The 21,454-nt window shown below is 46.1% G+C and overlaps 1 protein-coding gene across 1 annotated transcript in view; it reads left to right on the top strand.

Moving 5' to 3' along the window:
* LOC138520509 (E3 ubiquitin-protein ligase TRIM17-like) overlaps positions 1-21,454 on the top strand; it is a 219,552-nt gene that overhangs the window by 26,043 nt on the left and 172,055 nt on the right. The window contains exon 2 of the mRNA XM_069632863.1: positions 9,084-9,314. Coding sequence (XP_069488964.1) covers positions 9,084-9,314 — 231 coding nt within the window. The remainder of the gene's footprint in view (positions 1-9,083; positions 9,315-21,454) is intronic.

The following is a 21,454-nucleotide window of genomic DNA, read 5'->3' as shown; positions in this document are numbered from 1 at the left end:
CTGCAAAGAATTTACGTTGATGAGGGCCTGGTGTGTTGCAGAGGAGGGGGGGGTGAGAGCAATGGCTGTGACTAAGCAACATACTCAAGTGGGTCAAATTCGATACATCTGGGCAGAGTGGCCAGTGCACATAGCCCGCCTTACAAATCCTGAGGTTCCTGTCGAGGCCGCTCGAGCAAACCAACACCCCCTTCGCCCACCCTATACTTTACCCCCTAACCTGAAGCATCTGTCAACCCCAAAAGAAGTGATAGTTCTTTTGGGGTTGACAGATGCTTCAGGTTAGGGGGTAAAGTATAGGGTGGGCGAAGGGGGTGTTGGTTTGCTCGAGGGGTCAAGTCACAGGGAGGGAGAGAATATGGGTAGTGAGACATGCACAAATGCAGTTTGGTACACACCTTGACTTAGCAACAAGACAATGAAACTCACACCTGGGAAAAGGACAACGCAGAGGCACATGACACAACACGGAACGATGCAAGGAGAATTTAGGACAGTGAAATGCCTAACAGAGTGTTAATGGCCCAGATTATAATTTTAAGAGGGGGCAGTAACAAAGTATTTTATGAGGCAGAAAGCGTGCGTAATACTATTACAGGAAACGCACTTGATGGGCTCAGAGTGTAGGTTTCTTGGCAGGGGTCAATACATGGTGGTGGAACATGCGGGATACTCCAGAGTCTCCAGGGGGTGGCAGTCATCATCACTTGGAGCATTCCATTCCATTTGGGCCGAGTGGAGAGAGAACGGGAGGCATGCCATCTGGTAGTGACCAGGGAATTGTGAGGGGTAGCAATTTCCATACTGAACGTGTGCACATCTCCACCATTACAACTAGACTTACTTAACAAGATACAGATGATACTGGCAATACACGATGCAAATTTAACCATAGTGGGAGGCGACCTTAATGACGCCCTTCATGGACGAATAGATGTGCTAAGAGGGGGAGGAATACCCCGAGGGAGACATGCACCAAGCTGGCAACCTTTTTGGAGGCAACAGGATTACAGGATGTCTGGAGAGGGTTTTACCCTGGTAAAAGACAGTTCTCCCACTATTCCGGAGCACACGACTCAATGTCTCCCATAGACTACTTTTTGGTTCCAGGTACCATCACTGTGAGGGTAATAGAAGTGGAATACCTGACAAGAGGGATATTGGATCATGCCCGCTATATATTACGATAAGATGAGAGGGACTGAAGGGGTAAGGGGAGTGGAGACTGAACACATACCACCTAGGGATCGAGACAATATGGGAGGAGATGAAAGACTGTACAGAGAAATTCGAATGAAGGCACAGTGAATAGTCGGTGCACACTTTGGGAAGTGTATAAAACCGTAGGCCACAGACAGCAATAAGCCAATATTGGAAAGAAAGAAGGGAAAAGCTGGAGACACCGATGACGAGGTGGCTAGGACAGAAAAGAGGCACATAGATGAACAAACAATAGACTCTAAAAGAGAGACAAAGTAGTGCGGACGTACGAGTCAAAAAGGCATACTGAGACAGAGTTTATGAACTTGGGAACAAATGTGGAAGGATGCTTGCATGGTTGGAGAAAGGGAGGGAGAAGTCCAGATGGATTAGGGGCCTCGGTAATGAGGAGGGAACAATCTACACGGAAGGGCATAAAATAGACGAGTTGCAACACATTTTTTACGAGGGGCTATACAATACTGTCCAACGGCTTACAGAGATCAAAAATACGAGATATTTAGATGGGGTAAACCTGCCACAGGTAAATGAACAAACGTGACAAGTAATGGATGAAGAGATAACGATGTAGGAAGTACAAGAGGCAATTAAGAGCTCAACATCGGGAAAAACCCTGGGACCAAATGGAATCCTGTCTTCATTTTGGAAATACATTGGAGACAAGCTGGTCAAGCCAATGTGGGACATGTTCATGGAAAGCTGTGCGCAAGGCACACCCCCACAAGGCGCGAGAATTGTGCCTCATACCGTTGCATAGCTTCATTGAATGGAGAGGCAAAGGTCATAGGGCCTCATTACGGGTTGGGCAGTAACGCCGGCGGTATTATCGCTGGTGCTATTAGCCCTACCGCCAAACCCCCGGCACTATTAGCACAGGTTCACGGGTTTGGCGGAATGGTTAGTCCCCATTCCCCATTTGGCCCATTCGGGAATTCCTTATTCCCCATTGGGCCCAATGGGGAAAATGTGCGCTATTACCGCCGGCGGATTTCCTGCCGGTGGTAATAGCGCCGAAAATCAGCAAATTTGCTGCGGATTTCCCCCAAGCTCAGAGCTGGGGGGAAATCCGCCAATGCCGTGATCTGGCAGACCCTTAAATGCGGTGGTAATAGCGCTACGGCCACATTTAAGGGTTACCGCCAGTCTCGTGATGAGGCCCATAGTCAAGATACCAGCAACAAGGCTAGTAGGGGTAATAAGCAAGCTAATGCACTCGGATCAATGTGGTTTTGTTCCAGAAAGTGCAACAAGGATGAACCTGAGAAGGGCACATAACACTTTAGCTTTACTAGACTCATTGTCAGGTCCCCACACAATATTGCCACTAGACTCAAAGAAGGCCTTTGATTTGGTGAGATGGGAATTACTGTGGGCAGCAATGGAAAAGGTAGGCCTGGGCCCCAACTTCATAAGATGGATGAAATTATTAAGTGCACAACTACTCACGAAAGTTAGAATGAATGGCACACATCCTGTATCTTCCCGCTCCACTGTCGCTGCTGTTATTCCTCATAGCGATTGAACCACTAGCCGAGCGGATTCAACCATTCGAAGTTCTGATGGCCCTGGAACTGGGAAGATAAAATCTCTCTATATGCAGACAATCTTCTGATATATCTAGGATATTCCAGAAGAAAGGGCCCAAGGGTAATGGATACCATACGGGAGTCAGAAACTTACTGCAGTCTGTGAGTTAACTGGGAGAAATCTGTCATAATACCAAGACCGGGGGGGCAAAGATGCAGTCCCTGAGGAATTCCCCCTCCGGGTGGAGCACGGGGGATTTAAGTATCTGGGCATAACCGTGCAAAAGGAAGAACATGTGTTTCTTAAAAAGAATCTAGAACCAATAACTCGCAGACTTCAAGAAGACGCTAAACATTGGCCTAGCCTGCCTATAACACTGCTAGAAAGGGTCAATTTATTAAAAATTATGGCACTGCCCAGGCTGCTATATCACTTGCAGAACTCTCCTGGGAAAATACCCAAGATACAGCTCACAAGGATTGAAGCTATAATTAGAGGGTTATTATGGGATAACAAGAATCCACGGATAGCCCTGTGGGCACACACAAGAGCAGTATGGGACAGAGGGCTATGACTACCGGATATAAGCAAATACTACTGGGCAGCCCATTTGGTGGTAGACAATAAGTTGGTATTTGGAGTGGGAAATCTGTCTCACACAAGACTGGAACTGTCGCAAATGGAAGGTAGTACCCCCCCCTACAGATACTGAATGGAAGCTGGGGGAAGGGTACTCTCCCCCCAACAGGACAGAGATTGGAGCAGATCAGGAAGGAAGTCACACATGCAATCGGATGCTAGAGGAAAGCTACCACAGTCCCCACTGTGGGAACATCCCAATATTAATGTGATACAAAAGCTAGGGAGGCATCCACTTTGGGTAGAAAAGGAAACATGCAGACTTAGAGATATAGTGGATAATAGAGATAACCCATTCCAAACAATGCCGGAAAAATATGGACTGGGCCAAGAAGAATTCTTCACATACATGAGACTAAAACGTACTGCAGAAGATCTATTTGGAGGGGAATTGGACTTCCCCGAACACACCCCCTAGAGATGAATCTATTCACAGAGAAAATAGAGGGGAAAGGGATAACAACACTATATCCAGCATCCTGCCTTTGCTGGATGAGTTAGCCCACGCTCCCACGGGGGCTGCCGACACAGCAACCTTAGTGGATAGATATAACACCACTCCCCCTCACGCAATCAACACAGTAGCACCTCTTACCCAGAGGAAAGCTAAAGCAGTCCTACACCACAACTCATGGTTATCAACGGCACATAAAACACTTCGCCTTCTTAAACATCAGGCTGAATCATAGTGGAACCTTAGCCCCACTGATCAGAACAAAGATAGTTTCACCTTGACAGTTAGTTCCTACAAAAAAGCAATAATTCTGGGAAAGAAATCTGCCTACCACTCTAGGATTGAGAAAACCAAATCGAGCACTAGGTAGCTTTTTGCCGTTATGCAGGAACTTGATTCACTAGTGCCCGCTCCCACTAACTGCACACTGGATAGCATATGTTACGTCAATATCCAAAATGCCCTTCATAAAATTAACACCCTCCAAAAAATGATTTCCTGCAAAGAAAATGCCTTCAGAACCACAATACCCGACGATACAGGAACACAAGAACTCCCTCACGACTTCCCCCCTTTTTGCTTTAAACCCATCTCAGACTTGGAGGTCATTCAAATTATCAAGGGCCTCAAACCATCTTACTGCCAGGGTAACATCTGTCTAGGAGCTGTCATTAAGGACTGTGCTGAAACCTTTGCTCCTTTCCTCGCTACCCTGATCAACTCTTCATTCACCTATTGTACTGTATCCTCCAGCCTCAAGAATGCCTGGGTACTCCATATGTTAAATAATCCCTCCTTAGACCCCAACACCCCTACCAGCTACCGGCCTATCACTGCTGTTCCCTTCCTGCTAAAGATTCTTGACCGCACTGCATACCTGCAGTTCCAGAGCTTCCTGGAATCCCACAATCTCCTGGGCCTATGCCAATCTAGCTTCTGCCCTGGCCATGACACTGAATCAGCCTTTCTGGGCCTAAAGATCCAATTAGACAACATCAAAGATGCCTGCAAATCAGCCCTCCTCTTGCTGCTTGACCTGTCAGCAGCCTTTGACCTTGTGAATCACCAAATTCTCTGTCCACATTTGGCTTCAGCAGCACACTTTGCAACTGACACCATCTCTTGGATATCATTTTTCTTTTCCCAGAGAACTATGAGGGTGTTTTCATCCAGTGATGCAGCCCCCCAGTTCCTGTCAGGTGCTGTGTCCTGCAAGACTCATGCGTCTCTCTGACACTTTAAAATATCTTCACAAAGCCACTTTTTGACCTGCTTGATGAGAAAGGAATCACCTATACAAACTATGAAGACGACACACAGATCTTGCTTTGTCTCAGAGGAAACTATGCCAGTGACGCTCACAATCTTCCCATGATCTACTGTACCATCAAGGCTTGAATGGTCTCACACCATCTCTGTCTTAATGACGAAAAGACAGAAGTCCTCAACAACCTCAGCCCTGCCTACAAATCCTTCACCATTGATGGCATCTCCTTCCAGGTCTCCAGTAGCATTAAGACCTACTCTCTCCCTCTTAAGACAGGTCAACGCAGTAGCCTCTTCTGCAGCCCATTGTAATTGTATCACCATTGCTAGAGCCCTCATAGGCTCAAGACAGGACAATTGCAATGTCCTATTTGCAGGGACGTCTTCACGCAATATCAATAAGCTACACATTGTTCAAAATAATGCCCTAAGAGCAGCACTCAACATCCTTAAGCGTGAACATATATCGACAGAAAGAAGAGATGCTCATTGTCTCCCCATCAGGGAGCGCATCATCTTCAAATCTCTAGCCATCACGCATAAATGTCTTTCGAACACAGCGCCAAAGTATCTCTCACAAAAATTTGGTTAATCTCAATCCACCAGACCCATCCGCTCCCCCTACTCCCACCAGCTGAGCATTCCCAGATTCAGAAGAACCAGATCTGGTGGAGCCAGCTTCTCGGTAACTGCTGCTAAGAGCTGGAACACTCTACCTCTGAACCTTAGATCTGAACAATCTTATTTGACCTTTAGAAAACACTTCAAGACCTTACTATTGTCAGCAAACAGGTTTGGTGCCTAACTAGCCGCCCACCCTTGCCACGTCTTGGGTTTCACCTGAGCCGATTAAATGTCATAAGTACCTGGTATATCTGTAACCTCTTGTAGCCTGTAACCAGCGCCTTGATGCCTATGGGTTTAGTGCCCTTAACAAATGCACATAAATATATCAAGTCATAAATAATACACCCCCATACCTCCATGACACACCTGAAAGGGAGATGGGAAGGGGACCTTGTTAGGCAGACACCTGTGCAGTTCCTTCTGGGACCACTGCAAAAGATTTAAAACTACAGGTGTTTGGCAGTAAACCCACTTGGTAGCAGTCTGTACCACACAGATTCACTTGGTAGCTGTGGCTGAGCAGTCAGACTTCCCTCAAGAAGAGTTAGGCAGTATACAGAGTATTCACAATAGGTCAAAAGAACACAGTAGAACAAGTAAACACTGACCAGAGCTTGGTGTAAAAGAGATATAATTATTTATTTAAAACCACATCTAGTAAAACACACAGGCACTAATGTTAAGCAGTTCAAAAACACGGTCACTAAAAGATATACATTCCCTTAAAAGAATATTAGACAATTCTTAAGTAAAGCCCCACTTATTTTCAGACAGCGGTGAGCGTTTAACGCAGATGGCACTTTAATAATTCGTTTTAAAAAGGGAGTTAAAAGCAGAGTATAATTTGAAACAGATCCCAACACTTTCACAAGAACACAACAAGAGAGGAAGGCAAAGTAAAACCGTGAAGTTAGAGTTCAGAAGGCCGGATCCACTTTAAGAGGATCAGAACGAAATGTGTCCAAGATCACATGGTTGAAGTGCACAAAAGTCTTTAAAAGGTTCAGAAAGAGTTGGACCAAAGAAAGGGACCAGTTAGATGGTCAAGGCGGCCAGCCCAGTCCAGAAGGTTAAGGGATTATTATTACCTTGTAGCAATCTTTAGAAAGGGAGGCCTGGCGGACACAGTACCTTAAAGTGGTGAGAATACTCCAGCGGGGGCAGTTGTTCCTGGCAGCAGATGCAAGTTGGTGCTTCGTCCGGGGCAAGAGAGGATCCCGTCGGGGAGGAAGACAGGAGTCTGTTGCACTGCCAGGGAAGAAACCAGCCGCAGAGTTCTCAGGTTAAAGGAGCAGTCCTTTTATTCGCGGTCCAGTGGTAAGTGGCTATCCGGTTGCCGGGGTGCTTGGCACGGGCAATTCGACTACAAGACGTCCTGGGGATGCGAGGAAAAGAAGGTAAACTTGTTGTGCCCACCAGTGAGGGGAAGAAGCCTCTCCAGCCGGGAGATCTTCTCTGTCGTCGGGAAGTGGTGAGTCGGTTCCGCAGGGCTCCACCGGTGGTGTCATCGTGGTAGGTCGGCTCAGCTTCTCCCTCATCGGATTCTCAGGTCCTGTGGCGACTTCTGAAGTTCCAGTCCCCAAAGCCCTGATTTTATGCAGCACACCCCCATTCACTCAGCCTAGCTGTCAATCAAACATGCTAGGTGGTGAGCCGGCCGGCTCACCACTTGGGCCAATCACACAAGAGTGCGACTTGAGTTACCAAGGTAACTCAGTCCAGGGTGCCTAAACCCCCTCCCGCACCCCCTGTAGTACCCAGACAGAGTGGCACCACTTTTGGAGGCTTCTGTGGAGAAGCCCGCCAAAAAGTGGAACAAAGGGCTCGACTTGGCTTGGGGTCACAGAAGAGAACACAAACGCCATTTTAGAATCGAGTCCTGGCAAAAAATACCAACCGGCGAATTAATATTAAATAAATAAACCGGCGGTATGTTGGAGGCTATGAGAATGAAATAATTAAAGTTGGTAGCCTCGAACAATGGGAAAATCCCATAGGGATATATTCGTGGTCGAATATAAAAAGTAGCATCCACTGCCACCAGCCAAAACTCGATCAGTGGGGATGGAGACGTGCCCCCTCGACTAACAGACCTTGGGGCAATCGAATTGCCCCGACCAGTACTTCCACAATATGATGGTTTGTACTGGTTTCTGTTCATAATTTGGGACTAGTAAAGCCAATGGTAACTTTACATGCCCTGGGAGACAGTAGTCAGTCCCAGGGTATGGAGTCTATGGTGGGGTGTCACTATGACACCCCTGTGTCACTGCACGGAGGGTGCTGTGTAACACACATAGTAAAAACACATGAGGCCCTATGGGGTAAAGGACCCCATAGCGCATAAAACACATAAACAGTCAAAGGAACACCATAAATCATGTCCAAGAGTGGGAGAAAAAGAGTCTCACTCTTGGGAGGAGAAAAAAACAAACTCCAGAAATCCAGCAAATCTGCTGGGGGACTCACTAGGTTAGGAAATTCAGCCTAAAGAGAGAATTCTCCCTAACAGACCTAGGAACAACAGAGGAGGAAAAATGGATAGAAGCGCTAATGGCTTCAAGAGATGTTAATGTATCATCCAGGATGAGGCTCATACGATACTATTCCAGAGATAGACTCCATACAATGGGTAGAGTAACCGATGATGGGTGTCTCAAATGTGGAAGGGAAGTATAAGATCAAGACTTACTGGGACAAGATAACAAACAAGCTCTTGAGGTTCTCGGGGGACACAGTTCCGAGAGATCCTACGATGATGTGACTGCATGTAAGAGGGACGATTGAAGGAAGTAGAGGGGAAGAGGCACTGATATACATACCATCAATGGTGGTAAAAAGGCACGCACCAGCAAAATGGGGGACCTAGGAAATGCCCACTTCGGGAACATGAGATATTGGAATGGACTGTTGTAGCAGAATGGAGGAGATCCTGTACAGGAATAGGGGGTGGGGGGGCCCATGAGGAAGTATCAAAGATAGGGGGGACATGCCTGAGAAGGGACACATCAGTACAAGATACTACAGGAGTGGGGGAGGTGGGGAAAGAGGGCAAGGGAAGGAGGGGGGGTAGAATGAGGGTGAGGAAGGAGAAATGAGATGGGACGAATGGTGAACAGTAACAAAAATGTTTATTTGAACAAGGATGTGATGAATAATGTTTTGGAATATGGAAAAAAACGTAATAAAAACATTGTCAATTGGTAATTAATGTGTGTTAAGTTTATGATTTTAAGAGTTATTGAGAGAGAACCACAACCAGTGTTGCATGTAAGATATTTTATGATGGTTAATATGATAATCAGAAATATAATATGTGTCTATTTGTTATTTAAATCAATGTTTTAAGGGAAACCTTATGAACCAGAGAGAGAAAATCCATAGTACATTTGAACACCTGAAGCAGTTTCTGGAGCAAGAGAAACAGCAGCTGCTCAGCAGACTGGAGAAGGAGAAAGAGGAGAACATGAAGATGATTCAGGAGAAACTGGCACAACTGGAGAAGCAGAAACATGCACACAAGGGACTGATCACAGAGCTGGAGAGGAAGTGTCAGCAGCAGGATGTGGAGTTATTGAAGGTGAGAGGAGATTAGAAACCTAAAGAACTAGAGCAGCAATCCACCCACAGGAGCCTGCTCCTAGTTAGAGAGGAAGGGCTAACAGCAGGACTTGGATCTACTGAAAGTGAGCGGGGATCTGAAATCTATAGAACTAGATCAGCAATCCACTCACAGGGGCCCGATCCCAGAGCTAGAACAAAGGTGCCAGAAGCAGGACAGGAAGCTGCTAAAGTTGAGAGGGGATCAGGATCTTTAGACCTGTAACAGCAGCGATCCACTGCAAAGAACCTAAGCACAGCTGACAAGGAAGTGTCAGCAGCAGGATGTGGATCTACTGAAGGTGAAAGGCAACTGGGGATCTATAAACCTGTAAGTACAGCATACCACCCACGGGGACCTGATAACAGTGTTGGAGAAAAGTGTTAGCTGCAGGAAGATAGTTTACTGTAATTGAGAGAGGATCAGACAGATATAGGATTCGAAATACAGCATTTCCTCCATAGGGACGTCATATCAGCACTATAGGGGAAGTGTCCACAGCACAATAAGATGAGATTGCCCCTTGAAATTTCTAGATAGTAATTCAGGAGTAGTACAAAAACCCATATGTTGGCAACTGGATCCAGAAGAAACCATTTGGAAATTGCTGTAATTCATACCAGGGCACGCTTGCCTAAATAAGAAGAACTAACAACTGCAGAGGATAATTGCAGGAAGGGTGGGGTATCTAACTCGCTCCATGTCAGCTTCTACTAAATACAGTTGTGGCTTTTGGACAGTGAGAGATATGAAAGAAAATATATATGTATGCAATTATCTATATCAAGCTATTAAACAATAAAACAAAAAATGTAATCAATACAATATAATCATCACTAGAATTGCTAGTAAATTGATAACATAGCAAACAGTTGCAAATGGTTTCTACTGGTCCTGCTTGCTAACATACAATATCAAATATAAAATGCTTAGGATGTCCGTGCAAAATCAGTTCACACGTTCATCATCATATGGCAACAAATTGTAACGGGGGATGGTCTCTGATGCTATGAGCAAGAGTCTGATGTAGGAGGGCAAGACCAGTCTCTATTAACTCTATACATACTGTTATTACCCTGGCCCCACCTCCCATCTGTCTCTCTTGTCCCTCTGGTCCTGCAGTCCGAGGGCTGCAATGGGTCTTATCTCACTATTGTTCTCCTGATAAAGGATATCTCCCAACCGCTCCACACTAGCGTCCACATGCACAATGTAAGGGTGCTGGGGATCTACGTAGGCCTGGGCTGGTGCTGTGGTGAGGTTCCATTTGAGCTCATCAAAGTTCTGCTGACATCAATCTATTCATCTCTCACCAAAGGCGCCCCAAGAATAATGCAAATGTTGTGGAACTGATAATATTCCTTGGTGAGGTCCCCGAGTGGTCAAGCGATTTTTGGTAAATCTTTCCATAAACCTCCAGTAAAAGTTGCAGAATCCAAGGAAACACTGCAACTTCTTCAGGGTCTGGAGGGTGGATAGAGCATGGTGTAGGTTTGCTCCATTTAGAACCTGAGACACTGGAGCTGAACATTTTAATCAATACACAAAAATGTGTCTCAGGTTAACAAAATCAACATAATACTTAAAAAAAGCAGTTTTCTTAATGTTTATAACAGGAAATGAATTGAATGCAACACTTTCCCCAAGACAATGATTTCTTACATGTGCAATACAATACGATTGATGTTGATCATGCTCAATCCAAATACATTTTAAAAGTGCAAAGTATGTCCCATTCTTCCCACAAATAGAAGTCAAAACACAATTACATGAAGTTATATACAGAACAATACAGAATTTGGCTCTAATGTAATATCAGAAGTATTGTGGTTCTCAAAAACAATTTAGAAATGTATACAGTTGTCGGTCCAACAATATTAATGCATAGAACAAAAACATTTATTTTTAAATATAGCCTTTTTAAAAGATAACAGTCTACTAGGAGAGACTAATACAATCATTGTCTTCATACGGAAGTCCGTATCTAAAGTGGACCCTGCGCTAGTTTCAACCAAGGCACAGAGTGGGCTGATTTTCATCAGGATTGAAGCTATAGTATACAGTTGGCAATTCTTGTTTTCAAATGGACTTCCAATGGCCCTGAGAAGACAAACACACAAAGGCATCAGTGTGCCTGGAGAAAGTCTAATGCATACAAGTAGTAGCAACAAAGTGGCATCAACCTAAAATATTAAAGGGATACTCTCTCATCCAAGGCTGCTCTATAGGGCCTTGAAAGGATTTGGAGATACATGTAAAGGACACACTGTTGTGATGTCATATTTTACTGCCATGGAAAACAGTTCTAGCATTATATGTAAGAGGACAGGCGAAACTGTGAATCCTTAGAGATAAATCGATAATGCACTTACAGTGAAGGATCTGTCGCTGTGCCCGTGGTCATGAATGGTCAAGGAACAAGCTCCTGGTAGTCTGAAAGAGGGTATGTGAGTCCATAAGTTAAATTAAAATAAACACATCCTATTTTAAATTGCTGTCAGTTTTCGCGGGAGGGCTGACAACTAGTCTGTTGGCAGTTTAAGGTGTGGCTTACCACCAAAGGAGGCTGGAGAGTACTCCGTGAGAGGTGGCATGCAGCAGATCAAGAGATATCTCACTGTGTCCGTGTTCAAAACTCTGTGCAAGTGAAACGCAAGCACGGTCTTGGCGGTTGCTAAGTAACCTGCCGGAGCCGCGTTGCGTTGATGGCAAACAGGCTGTGCACTAGCAACCCAGCAAGTGTACATGGGCGGGCTAGCCTGCGACACATGTATATAAGAGTGCTGCCAATGATGTACATCCTCCAAGGGAGAATTGGTACATAGCAAAATTTGGTGAATTATAGATAGAATTGAGACAACTGACACCAACCGGAGATACACACTATTGGCCAGAAGAGAACAATACTGGCTGTACACTTTACAGACCTATATTAATGGCCTTAATGATAGAGAGGAATTGCAACCTCTGGGTGGCATTTAGGCTCTAAGTATTCTAGCCTATACGGTCCCACATGTCAGTACCCTCTGTGTTTTTTCAATATATGTTTTCAATACTTAACCAGAGGGTTTCTTCTAGACTTAATCTGATGTCTCCATAGTCTGTGTCCTGACATAGGAGTCATCTCTGACGTCTCTCCACATTTTGCTATGTACCAATTCTCCCTTGGAGGATGTACATCACTGGCAGCACATGTGAGAGCAATCTGGGCTCCACCCGGGCCTCCCATTCCAAGTACAACAGGACTTTTTCCCTTTCGTGCACAGCGCACTAACAGATAGGCTGGGCGTCCTGTCCCCCCAAACCCTCTGCAACAGGATTAGTTCTATTCCTGTCCCGATTCTGGACAAATGAATAAAATTTAAAAAAGGAATTCCGCAATAGAAAGAATAGCAGAAATGTAAGGAGAGAGCTCGAGAGTATCCTTAGAGCGGGATAACAACAAAGAGGAAAGATAGATGGAAGATGGAAGAAATACGAGCACCGAAGAGATAACAGGGTAGAACTGCGAGCCGTACCAAAGGAAAAAGTCAGGTAGGTAAGGGTAGGTGAAAGCCGTACAATAGCAAAGATGTGAGGGAAAGTATATAAGAGGAACTAGTAGATAAGAAAACGTGGAAGTGACCACCAAGAAAAAGGAACAAAGAAAATAGTTTGTTTAGAAAGCAAGAATTCCCTCGAAATTTACCTGAAAGAGGAATGAACACCTGAGCATGCAGAAAGGCATTGAGGGAAACAAACAGGGAGTTCGGGAAGAAACAAACAAGAGAAGTAACCAGAAGTATTGCAGGAACGCTGATGAAACAGGTACCGGCAGCGTTAAACCATAGACGGATACAATGCAAGGAAGCAACAAACAGAGCACAGTATTATGGGAGCGACGGCCATCTTTGAAAAGATCTAGACCTCCAACCTGGCACAATGGGAGGCCATTTTAGGCGTGCTTCCACCTTTGCCAGCACTTCCACGGGCAGTGCATGGCACGCAGGCCAGCCCACCCCTGTTCACTTGCTGGGTTGCTAGGTGACGACCCTCAGTGCACTGCCTGTTTCCAATCAACGCGACGCAGCTCCGGCAGGTTACTTAGAGACCGCGCTTGTGTTTCACTAACACAGAGTTTTTTTAATTCGGACGCGGTGAGACATCACTTGATCATCTGCGTGCCACCCCTCACGGACTACTCTCCAGCCTCCTTTCGTGGTAAGCCACACCTTAGACTCCCGATAGACTAGTTGTCAGCCCTCCTACGAACACTGTCTGCAATTTAAAATAGGATGCGTTTATTTTAATTTAACTTATGGACTCACATACCCTCTTTCAGACAACCAGGAACTAGTTCCTTGAAAAAAAGAAACTCTGGCACTTATTACTTAACCATTCATAACCACGGGCAGAGTGACAGATCCTTCACTGTAAGTGCATTATAGATTTATCTTTAAGGATTCACATTTTGCCCGCTTTCATATAATGCTAGAACTGTTTTCCATCACAGTACAATATGACATCACAACAGTGTGTGGGTTACAGGTACCTCCAAATCCCTTCAAGGTACGATCGCACAGCCTTGGATGAGTGAGTATCCCTTTAATATTTTAGGTTGATGCCACTCTGTTGCTAATATATGTATGCATTAGAGTTTCTCCATACACACTGATGCCTTTGTGTGTTTATGTATTCTCAGGGCCATTGGAAGTCTGTTTGAAAACAAGAATTGTCAATTGTGTACTATACATCTAGTCCTGATGAAAAACATCCCATTCTGTTGTGTTTTTGTCATGGGTATCAGGCAGGTAGTTGGGGCAAGCTGGGTGGAGGCTTGGCAGGCCTGGCACAGGCACACAAAGAACCCATAACAAATCCCTCCTTTCATTCCTTCCTAGTGTTTGTAGTACCTTCCTGGTTACCACTTCCTGTTGCCAAACAGGAAGTGCATGATAACTCATGAGCTCTCTAGTGTTTGGGTGTGGCTGGCTATATAAGCCACACCCAAGATTCTTCCAGTGCTTCGTGTTGCTTACTGTGAGCTGTATCAGCAACACACTTGCCGTGCTCTGGATCAGCCAGCATCTGCTTACCTGCTCCGGATCATCCTGTTTCTGCCTACCTGCTCTGGATCATCCTGCTTCTGCTTACCTTCTCCAGATCATCCTGCTTCTGCTTACCTGCTCCGGATCATCCTACTTCTGCTTACCTGCTCTGGATCATTCAGCTTCAGCTTACCTGGTTCTTATTCCACGCCGCAGCTATCTCCAGTCAAAAGGGGACTTCTACACCGGAACCTGTAAGATCAAAGAAGAACAGCGTTAACACGCGCACATCAGTAATGCTGCGCATACTCACCGAATCTTCCTGCGACGCTGGCATCCAGGTTAGTTGCACGAGCGCACAAACCCCTGTAAGAAAGAATAGACATTATTCATTGCGCTCGCTCCAATAACGCGGACACTTATTTCACTGCGCTCTCTCTCTCTACGCGGTGCATACTTACCAAAAGCCTCCGTGCAAACTTACCTAACCACCAAGTCTCCATTAGCGCTGAACCAGGACTCGAGGCGCTAATACCACAAAATTGCATCTGCAAGGGAAAGGGAGAGATATTACCATGCACGCTCGAATTGAAGGTGCTGCGCAAACCTACCAGCAGCTAGCTTCTACACGCAGCGCTACTCACCCACTAAAATACTGGCAAACAAAGACAATACGAACAATTTTGCACACTCAACATTCTCCACGCAACGTTCACTTGTGGGAAGGACTTTCTAGCCAGTGAAGAAACTGGCGCCTTGAACTCTCGGCCTTGCTGTGAAGGCATAAAACAGCGTTTGGCATCTGGACTCAGCCTACAGACATTGGCGCCAATCACATGAGTGAATTGCACCCCTGCAAATGCAGGATGGAGTGCACACCATACTAAAGATCAAGGTAAGCCCATAGGGAGACATCACAGCACACAGTAAAGAGAAGGGAAGGTCCCAGGGGAATCGGATGAATTCAGGTCTCAGTGTACACCTTGTATTTGACAGGTATTCCTCTGGGTGAAACAGGGGAAGTGAAGACTCGGGGTCAAGGGAGGCTCGTCCATCACTCCTGCAGAGACACAGGTGAGTGTGACAGAACACAAAGCCATACTCAATACCTCTGCCCGAGCAATGTAAACCTCAGAGGTAGACCAACTTTCCCTATTGTTAGGTGAACTACGGGCCGAGGTGCATGCTCTTACAGACCCAAGCTGGTCTAGCACTCCTACCAGGTGGAGTTCTACAGGGGCAGCCTACCGTGGCACCTGTAGCCACACCCGTTCAGGTATTACTTCCAGGCAACATCCCTTTAGCACCCCCGGAATGCTTCTCTGGGGATCCCAAGAAATTTGGAGTATTCATGAATCAATGCCGGCTACATTTCATATGCAAACCAGACACCTTTCTGAATGACCAAGCTAAAGTAGCTTTTGTCTTCTCCTATTTAGGAGGGCACGCGGTGGACTGGTCTGTCCCGTTAGTGCTTAGGGATGACCCTTTACTGAGAAATTACCCAGGTTTTCAGCGTGAACTGGAAAAACGATTTGCCCATCGGACTCGAGGTCAGGCCCTGGATGATGAGCTACTCTCTCTGCGACAGGGTTGTCAGGATCTAATCTCATATGTCACCACATTCAATCGCTTAATAGCCGAATCAGGTTGGCCAGAGGAGAAACAAATGACGTTATTTTATCGAGGACTGGGAGGAGAATTAAAAGATGTCTTGGCGCAAGTAGTTAATCCTCCCGAAGATTACAGTGAATACATCGACCTAACTATGCAACTAGACCACCGGTTACAGGATCGCAAGGCCGACTAAACCAGATCAGAGCATAGACCAGCGTATGTCCGACCAAAGGAAGCGTCCCATCGACAGGCCTCAGAAATACACTCAGAGCCCATGCAATTGGGTGTTCTCAGGGGACCACTCACCAAGGCGGAGAGAGAACGGAGGCGTCAGGAAAACCTTTGCTTATATTGCGGCCAATCCGGTCACTTCCTCCGGAACTGCACGATTAAACCCCCCACGGAAGACAATGGGAGTACTATATAACATAGGGGAAGACACAGGTGCGGTAGCGGAAAACTCCAACACCCGGCAGATGTAGAGGTCGGTCTGTCGAGCCAGGAACGGAGCACTCAGATCTCACATTTCAGTATTCGTGTGGTTTTGGTAGACCCTTCACAGCACACCCGAATGGATGCCCTCAAGGCTTTCATAGACAGTGGGGCTATTGGGAACTACCTGGACATAAACACTGCAGAGACCTTGGGATTAGCATTCCACCGTAAGGACACCGCAGAAAGCGTGACAGCTGTGGATGGCACACAACTCCTTTCGGGAACAGTAACACAGTGTACTTCCACCATCGCCTTAATCTGCAAAGATGGCCACAGAGAAAGCATTAGATTCGACCTTATCGCTGCACCCCAACTCCAACTGATTCTTGGGATACCGTGGCTAGAGACGCACAATCCAAAGATAGATTGGCGAGCTCGAACCTTACTCTTTTCCACAGAATGCGCCTCTTGTTATGACATCAAAGGGATCAAAGGAAGCCCATTGTTTGCTTCACAGGAAAAGCTTAGGCTTGGTGGGCACTTTACCAGAGGAATACCAGGAGTTCCAGGATGTGTTTGCGAAGGAGCAAGCTAATACACTACCACCACATCGAGTTTACGACTGCCAGATCGACCTGCAACCAGGGGCACAAGTACCATGCAGCCGCATTTATGCATTAACCGAGGAAGAAAACACTCATCTACGGACCTACTTGGATCAATACCTGGCCAATGGCTTCATTAGACCATCTAAATCACCAGCCGCCTCCCCACTCTTCTTCGTACCGAAGAAAGAGGGGGAGTTAAGAACGTGTATTGGTTACCGGGCCCTAAATCAAGTCACCATAAAAAATAAGTACCCGTTACCTGTGATAGCAGTACTCATAGACCAGGTGAGACAAGCGAAGATTTTCACCAAGCTAGACTTACGCGGCGCATATCACCTGGTACGCATGAAGAAAGGGGACGAGTGGAAGACTGCGTTCCGTACACGCTATGGCTTGTAAGAATACCAGGTCATGCCCTTTGGGCTTTGCAATGCCCCGGCTGCGTTCCAGCATTTTATGAATGATGTATTACGGGAACTCCTCGATGTCTGCGCAGTCGTCTACATCGATGACATTCTGATCTACTCCACCACTCCTCAAGAGCACGTAACCCACGTGCGAGCTGTACTCCGCAAACTGTGTGAAAATCAACTGTACGCAAAGCTAGAAAAATGTTCCTTCCACATCACCCAGGTGGAGTTTCTGGGATATGTACTGACACCGCAGGGGATCAAGATGGACAATAGAAAAGTGGAGGCAATCCTCACTTGGTCCTCACCCACGTCTGTAAAGGGAGTACAGAGTGTCCTAGGGTTTACAAACTTTTATCGACGCTTCATACCAGGATTCTCACATATTGTACATCCAATAACGTCCTTGCTGCACAAACACCGAAAGTTCGAATGTACACCAGCGGCGGAAGAAGCTTTCCGAGCTCTCAAGGAAAAATTCACCTCAGCCCCAATTCTGCAACACCCACAGCCCGATTTACCGTACATCGTGGAAACGGACGCTTCAAGCATTGCCATGGGGGCCGTATTGTCTCAACAAAATCTTGAAACCGGATGCCTTCACCCCGTTGCCTTTTGGTCAAGGACATTTTCCCCAGCAGAATTAAACTATGCAATATCTGTGAAAAGAACTCCTAGCAATCAAAACTGCACTGTGTGAAAGGCGACATTACTTACTATGAGCAAAACACACCATCACAATAATAACAGATCATCGGAACTTGCAATACTTACGCTCAGCAAAAGCTCAGTCTTCTCGGCAGCTCCGTTGGGCCCTATCCTTAATGGAATACGACTTTGTAATCACCTACCGCCCCGGAGTTAAGAACGGGAACGCGGATGCGTTATCCCGCATTGGCACAGGAGACGAAGTCTACAATGCCCCTAACCCACTGGAGATCATACCCAGCCATAACATTCTTGGCCTCTGCATCGGCCCATCTCCGTTAAATACTTGCAGGAAACAATAAAAGAAAATATGTCTGAAGAAGACCTACTGGCTTGGGACACGAAGGGCGATCAGTTAACCATTCAACACAAACTACCATACTACCAAAAACGCCTCTACGTTCCAACTAAGGATCTGCAACAAGCAATCATATCAGACTACCACGACTCACTGTTAGAAGCCCATCCGTGTATAGCCCAAACCATGAAGAAAGTAAGCAAATCTTATTGGTGGCCAACTTGGCGAGAAGATATTGCCACCTACATAGGCACCTGTGAGGTGTGTGCACAATACAAAACATCCAGGCAAAAAACAGCCAGCCTTCTTCAGCCAATCACCATTCCGCCGGCACCCTGGCAGACAATATCAATGGACTTTGTCACTGATCTACCTCCTAACTCAGGTTATAATACCATCCTCGTAGTAGTGGACCTTGTTAGGGAGAATTCTCATTCAATGGGTAATTTCCCTTACCTAGTGAGTCCCCCAGCAGCTTTGCTGGATTTTCTGGAGTTATTTTTTTCACTTGGTAAGAGTGTGAGCTTTTCCCCCACTCTTACCCATGTTTGCCATGTGTGTTTCATCTGTTTTTGTGATTGTGGACTCTGGAGTACACCACTTCAGTAGCCCGCTTCTTTTGTGTGTTACACAGCACCTTCAGTGCAGTGACACAGGGTTGTCTTTTAGACTTCCCCCCCGACTCCATTTCTGGGGCTGACTACTGTCCCCCAGAAAAGGGTAAAGTTGCCATTAACTTTACTTAGTCATTTAACCACAGATCCAGTACACCCCATCTTACATGGAGTACTGGAAGGGGTTAATCCTTAGCCCTTTTTATCTGTACCTCCTAGAGGATTGTTTTGCTCTTTTAACATTTAGACTTGGCTGGTGGCAGTGGTATCTACCCTAACTTTTCTACCGCGATTGTACTATATAAACGTGGTACTGTTTTAGGCTATTATATTAGCCTCAAACTTAAACCTGCTTGACCAAATCCTTTTTCTTTTGGCTCCGGTCAGGTTTATTCACCATTTCTTTTTGTTAAAGTCCTTCTTGTGTTTTACTTTGTGCGGCAAACCAGGTTTGCCTTCTTTGTTCACTGTCTTTTGGCGGGCTTCTGCCAAGAAGCCCTCCTCTAGGCGCCTGGGTGTCTAGGTGGGCTGAATGTGAGGGAGGGGTGTAGTCACCCCCTGCACAGGGTATCCTAGGAAACCCAAGTCGCACTTTGCCATGATTGGCTGAGGTGGTTGTCCGGGCTGGACAACCCCCCATGCTGCGTAATTGACAGCCAGGCTGTATGAATGGGGGATTTTCGCATAAAAGGCAGGTCTCTTGGGCTAGAAGTCAGAGTCGCCACTGGAACTACAAGGAACCGAAGAGAAGCAGAGAAGAAGTCAGCTGCTGCAACTATCCCGTCCGGGTGAAGCCCTGCTGCAGACCTGAGCTATCTACCCTTCGACGACCAGAGAAGATCCAGTCTTCTTCCCTTGAGCTTGGTGGGGATAACCAGCTCATCTTCTACAGCCAGAGGATCCTCTTTTTGGTCGAAATCGCTGCACACAGCTGTAGTGGTTCGGATATCCATCTGAAGAGCCTCTCCTGTTTTTAAGGAGTGCAACTTTTATTCACCGTCGCTGCTGCCGGCCTCATCCCTGTGGTGCAGACCCCTCCAGACGTCCTCCTTCGCCCTGAAGCTCCAGGAACTGAGGGTTTGCAGGAAACTACCAGGAACAACTGCTGTGGCACCAGCCTCTTCATTGAAGAAAGTACTGTGTTCTGCTTGAGGAATCAGGGTGAATCCCTTTTCTTCATCTCCAAGGCTTGCCCTTGTCTTCCCTCCTTCTTATAACGTTTGCTTCCTCTGTTGACAATATCTAAGTACTCCTGGCTAGGTTGAATCGTGAACTGTCCGACTGTGTGATCTACGACAACAGGAACCCGGTTCCACTTGACACTGGCTCCGGCCTATTGACTCTTGAATTTCTGTCCTGAGTGTTCTCTGATTCTGTCTGCCTTGACAAAAGTATTGCCTATGATTTTTGCCCCCAACTGTCTCTGGGTATCTCAGGTGCTAAGTGTGTTTTGCCCCGGTAACATTTCTTGCCGCGGATACGTGTTTATTTAATAAGACCGAACTGTCAAAAAGTGATCGCAAGTGTATTCCCGGTAACGTCTTTTGTTTCGCATCACCGGTCCATTAAAACACAGGGTACTTACCTTGAGCTATACTGAACAAAGTGAATTGGTTGGTTGTAGTGTATTTTACGTGTGGTTTTTGAATTAATAGAAGTGTCGTGTTTACAACAAATGGTTTAAAAATAAATGTACTTATATTTTTTTACCTGCAACCTTGAGTCAGTGTTTGCTTGAGTCACAGTAATTGTAGTCCCTTTGTGTAGTCTCTGCTACTGCTCATATACTCTTGAGATAAGCCTGGCTGCTCCGCTACTGCTACCACTTTAACATAGTAGTACAGGCTTGTACCAAAGGTAAAACTTCTATTGCCACCTGTAGTCTTAATCTTGTGTAGCGGTCCCTAAGGGCACTGCACAGGATTCTGCCTAACGGACCTCTTCTCCAAAATGGCCCATTTCATAGCTCTAAAGGGTATTCCATCAGCTCAGACCCTGGCGCAGGTTTTTCTAGACCAAATCGTCAAGTTACATGGATTCCCTACCATAATCGTTTCTGACAGAGTTAGCCAATTTTTATCTCGTTTTTGGAAAAAATGTTGTGCCCCGTCTGTTTTCTAGTCACCACCCTCAAACGGACGGCCAAACCGAGCGCACGAACCAGACCATGGAACAGTATTTGCGCTGTCTATTACACCAAACAAGCCAAAGCTGGACAGAAATTCTATGGATGGCAGAGTATGCCTACAACAACTCAACACATTCATCAACCCAAGCAACACCCTTCTTTACTATATATGGTCGAAACCCCAGGACGTCGGTCTACGATCCGCCAGAAAAGATTGAAATGTCGCAGTAAAGAATCTACATGCCAGCATCATGAAAGCAGCCAGAGAAGCCAG

Source organism: Ambystoma mexicanum, chromosome 13 (genome assembly GCF_040938575.1).
Source record: "Ambystoma mexicanum isolate Mex_15411 chromosome 13, UKY_AmexF1_1, whole genome shotgun sequence".
Lineage (NCBI taxonomy): Eukaryota > Metazoa > Chordata > Amphibia > Caudata > Ambystomatidae > Ambystoma > Ambystoma mexicanum.
This window is presented reverse-complemented; position numbering and strand designations above follow the sequence as displayed.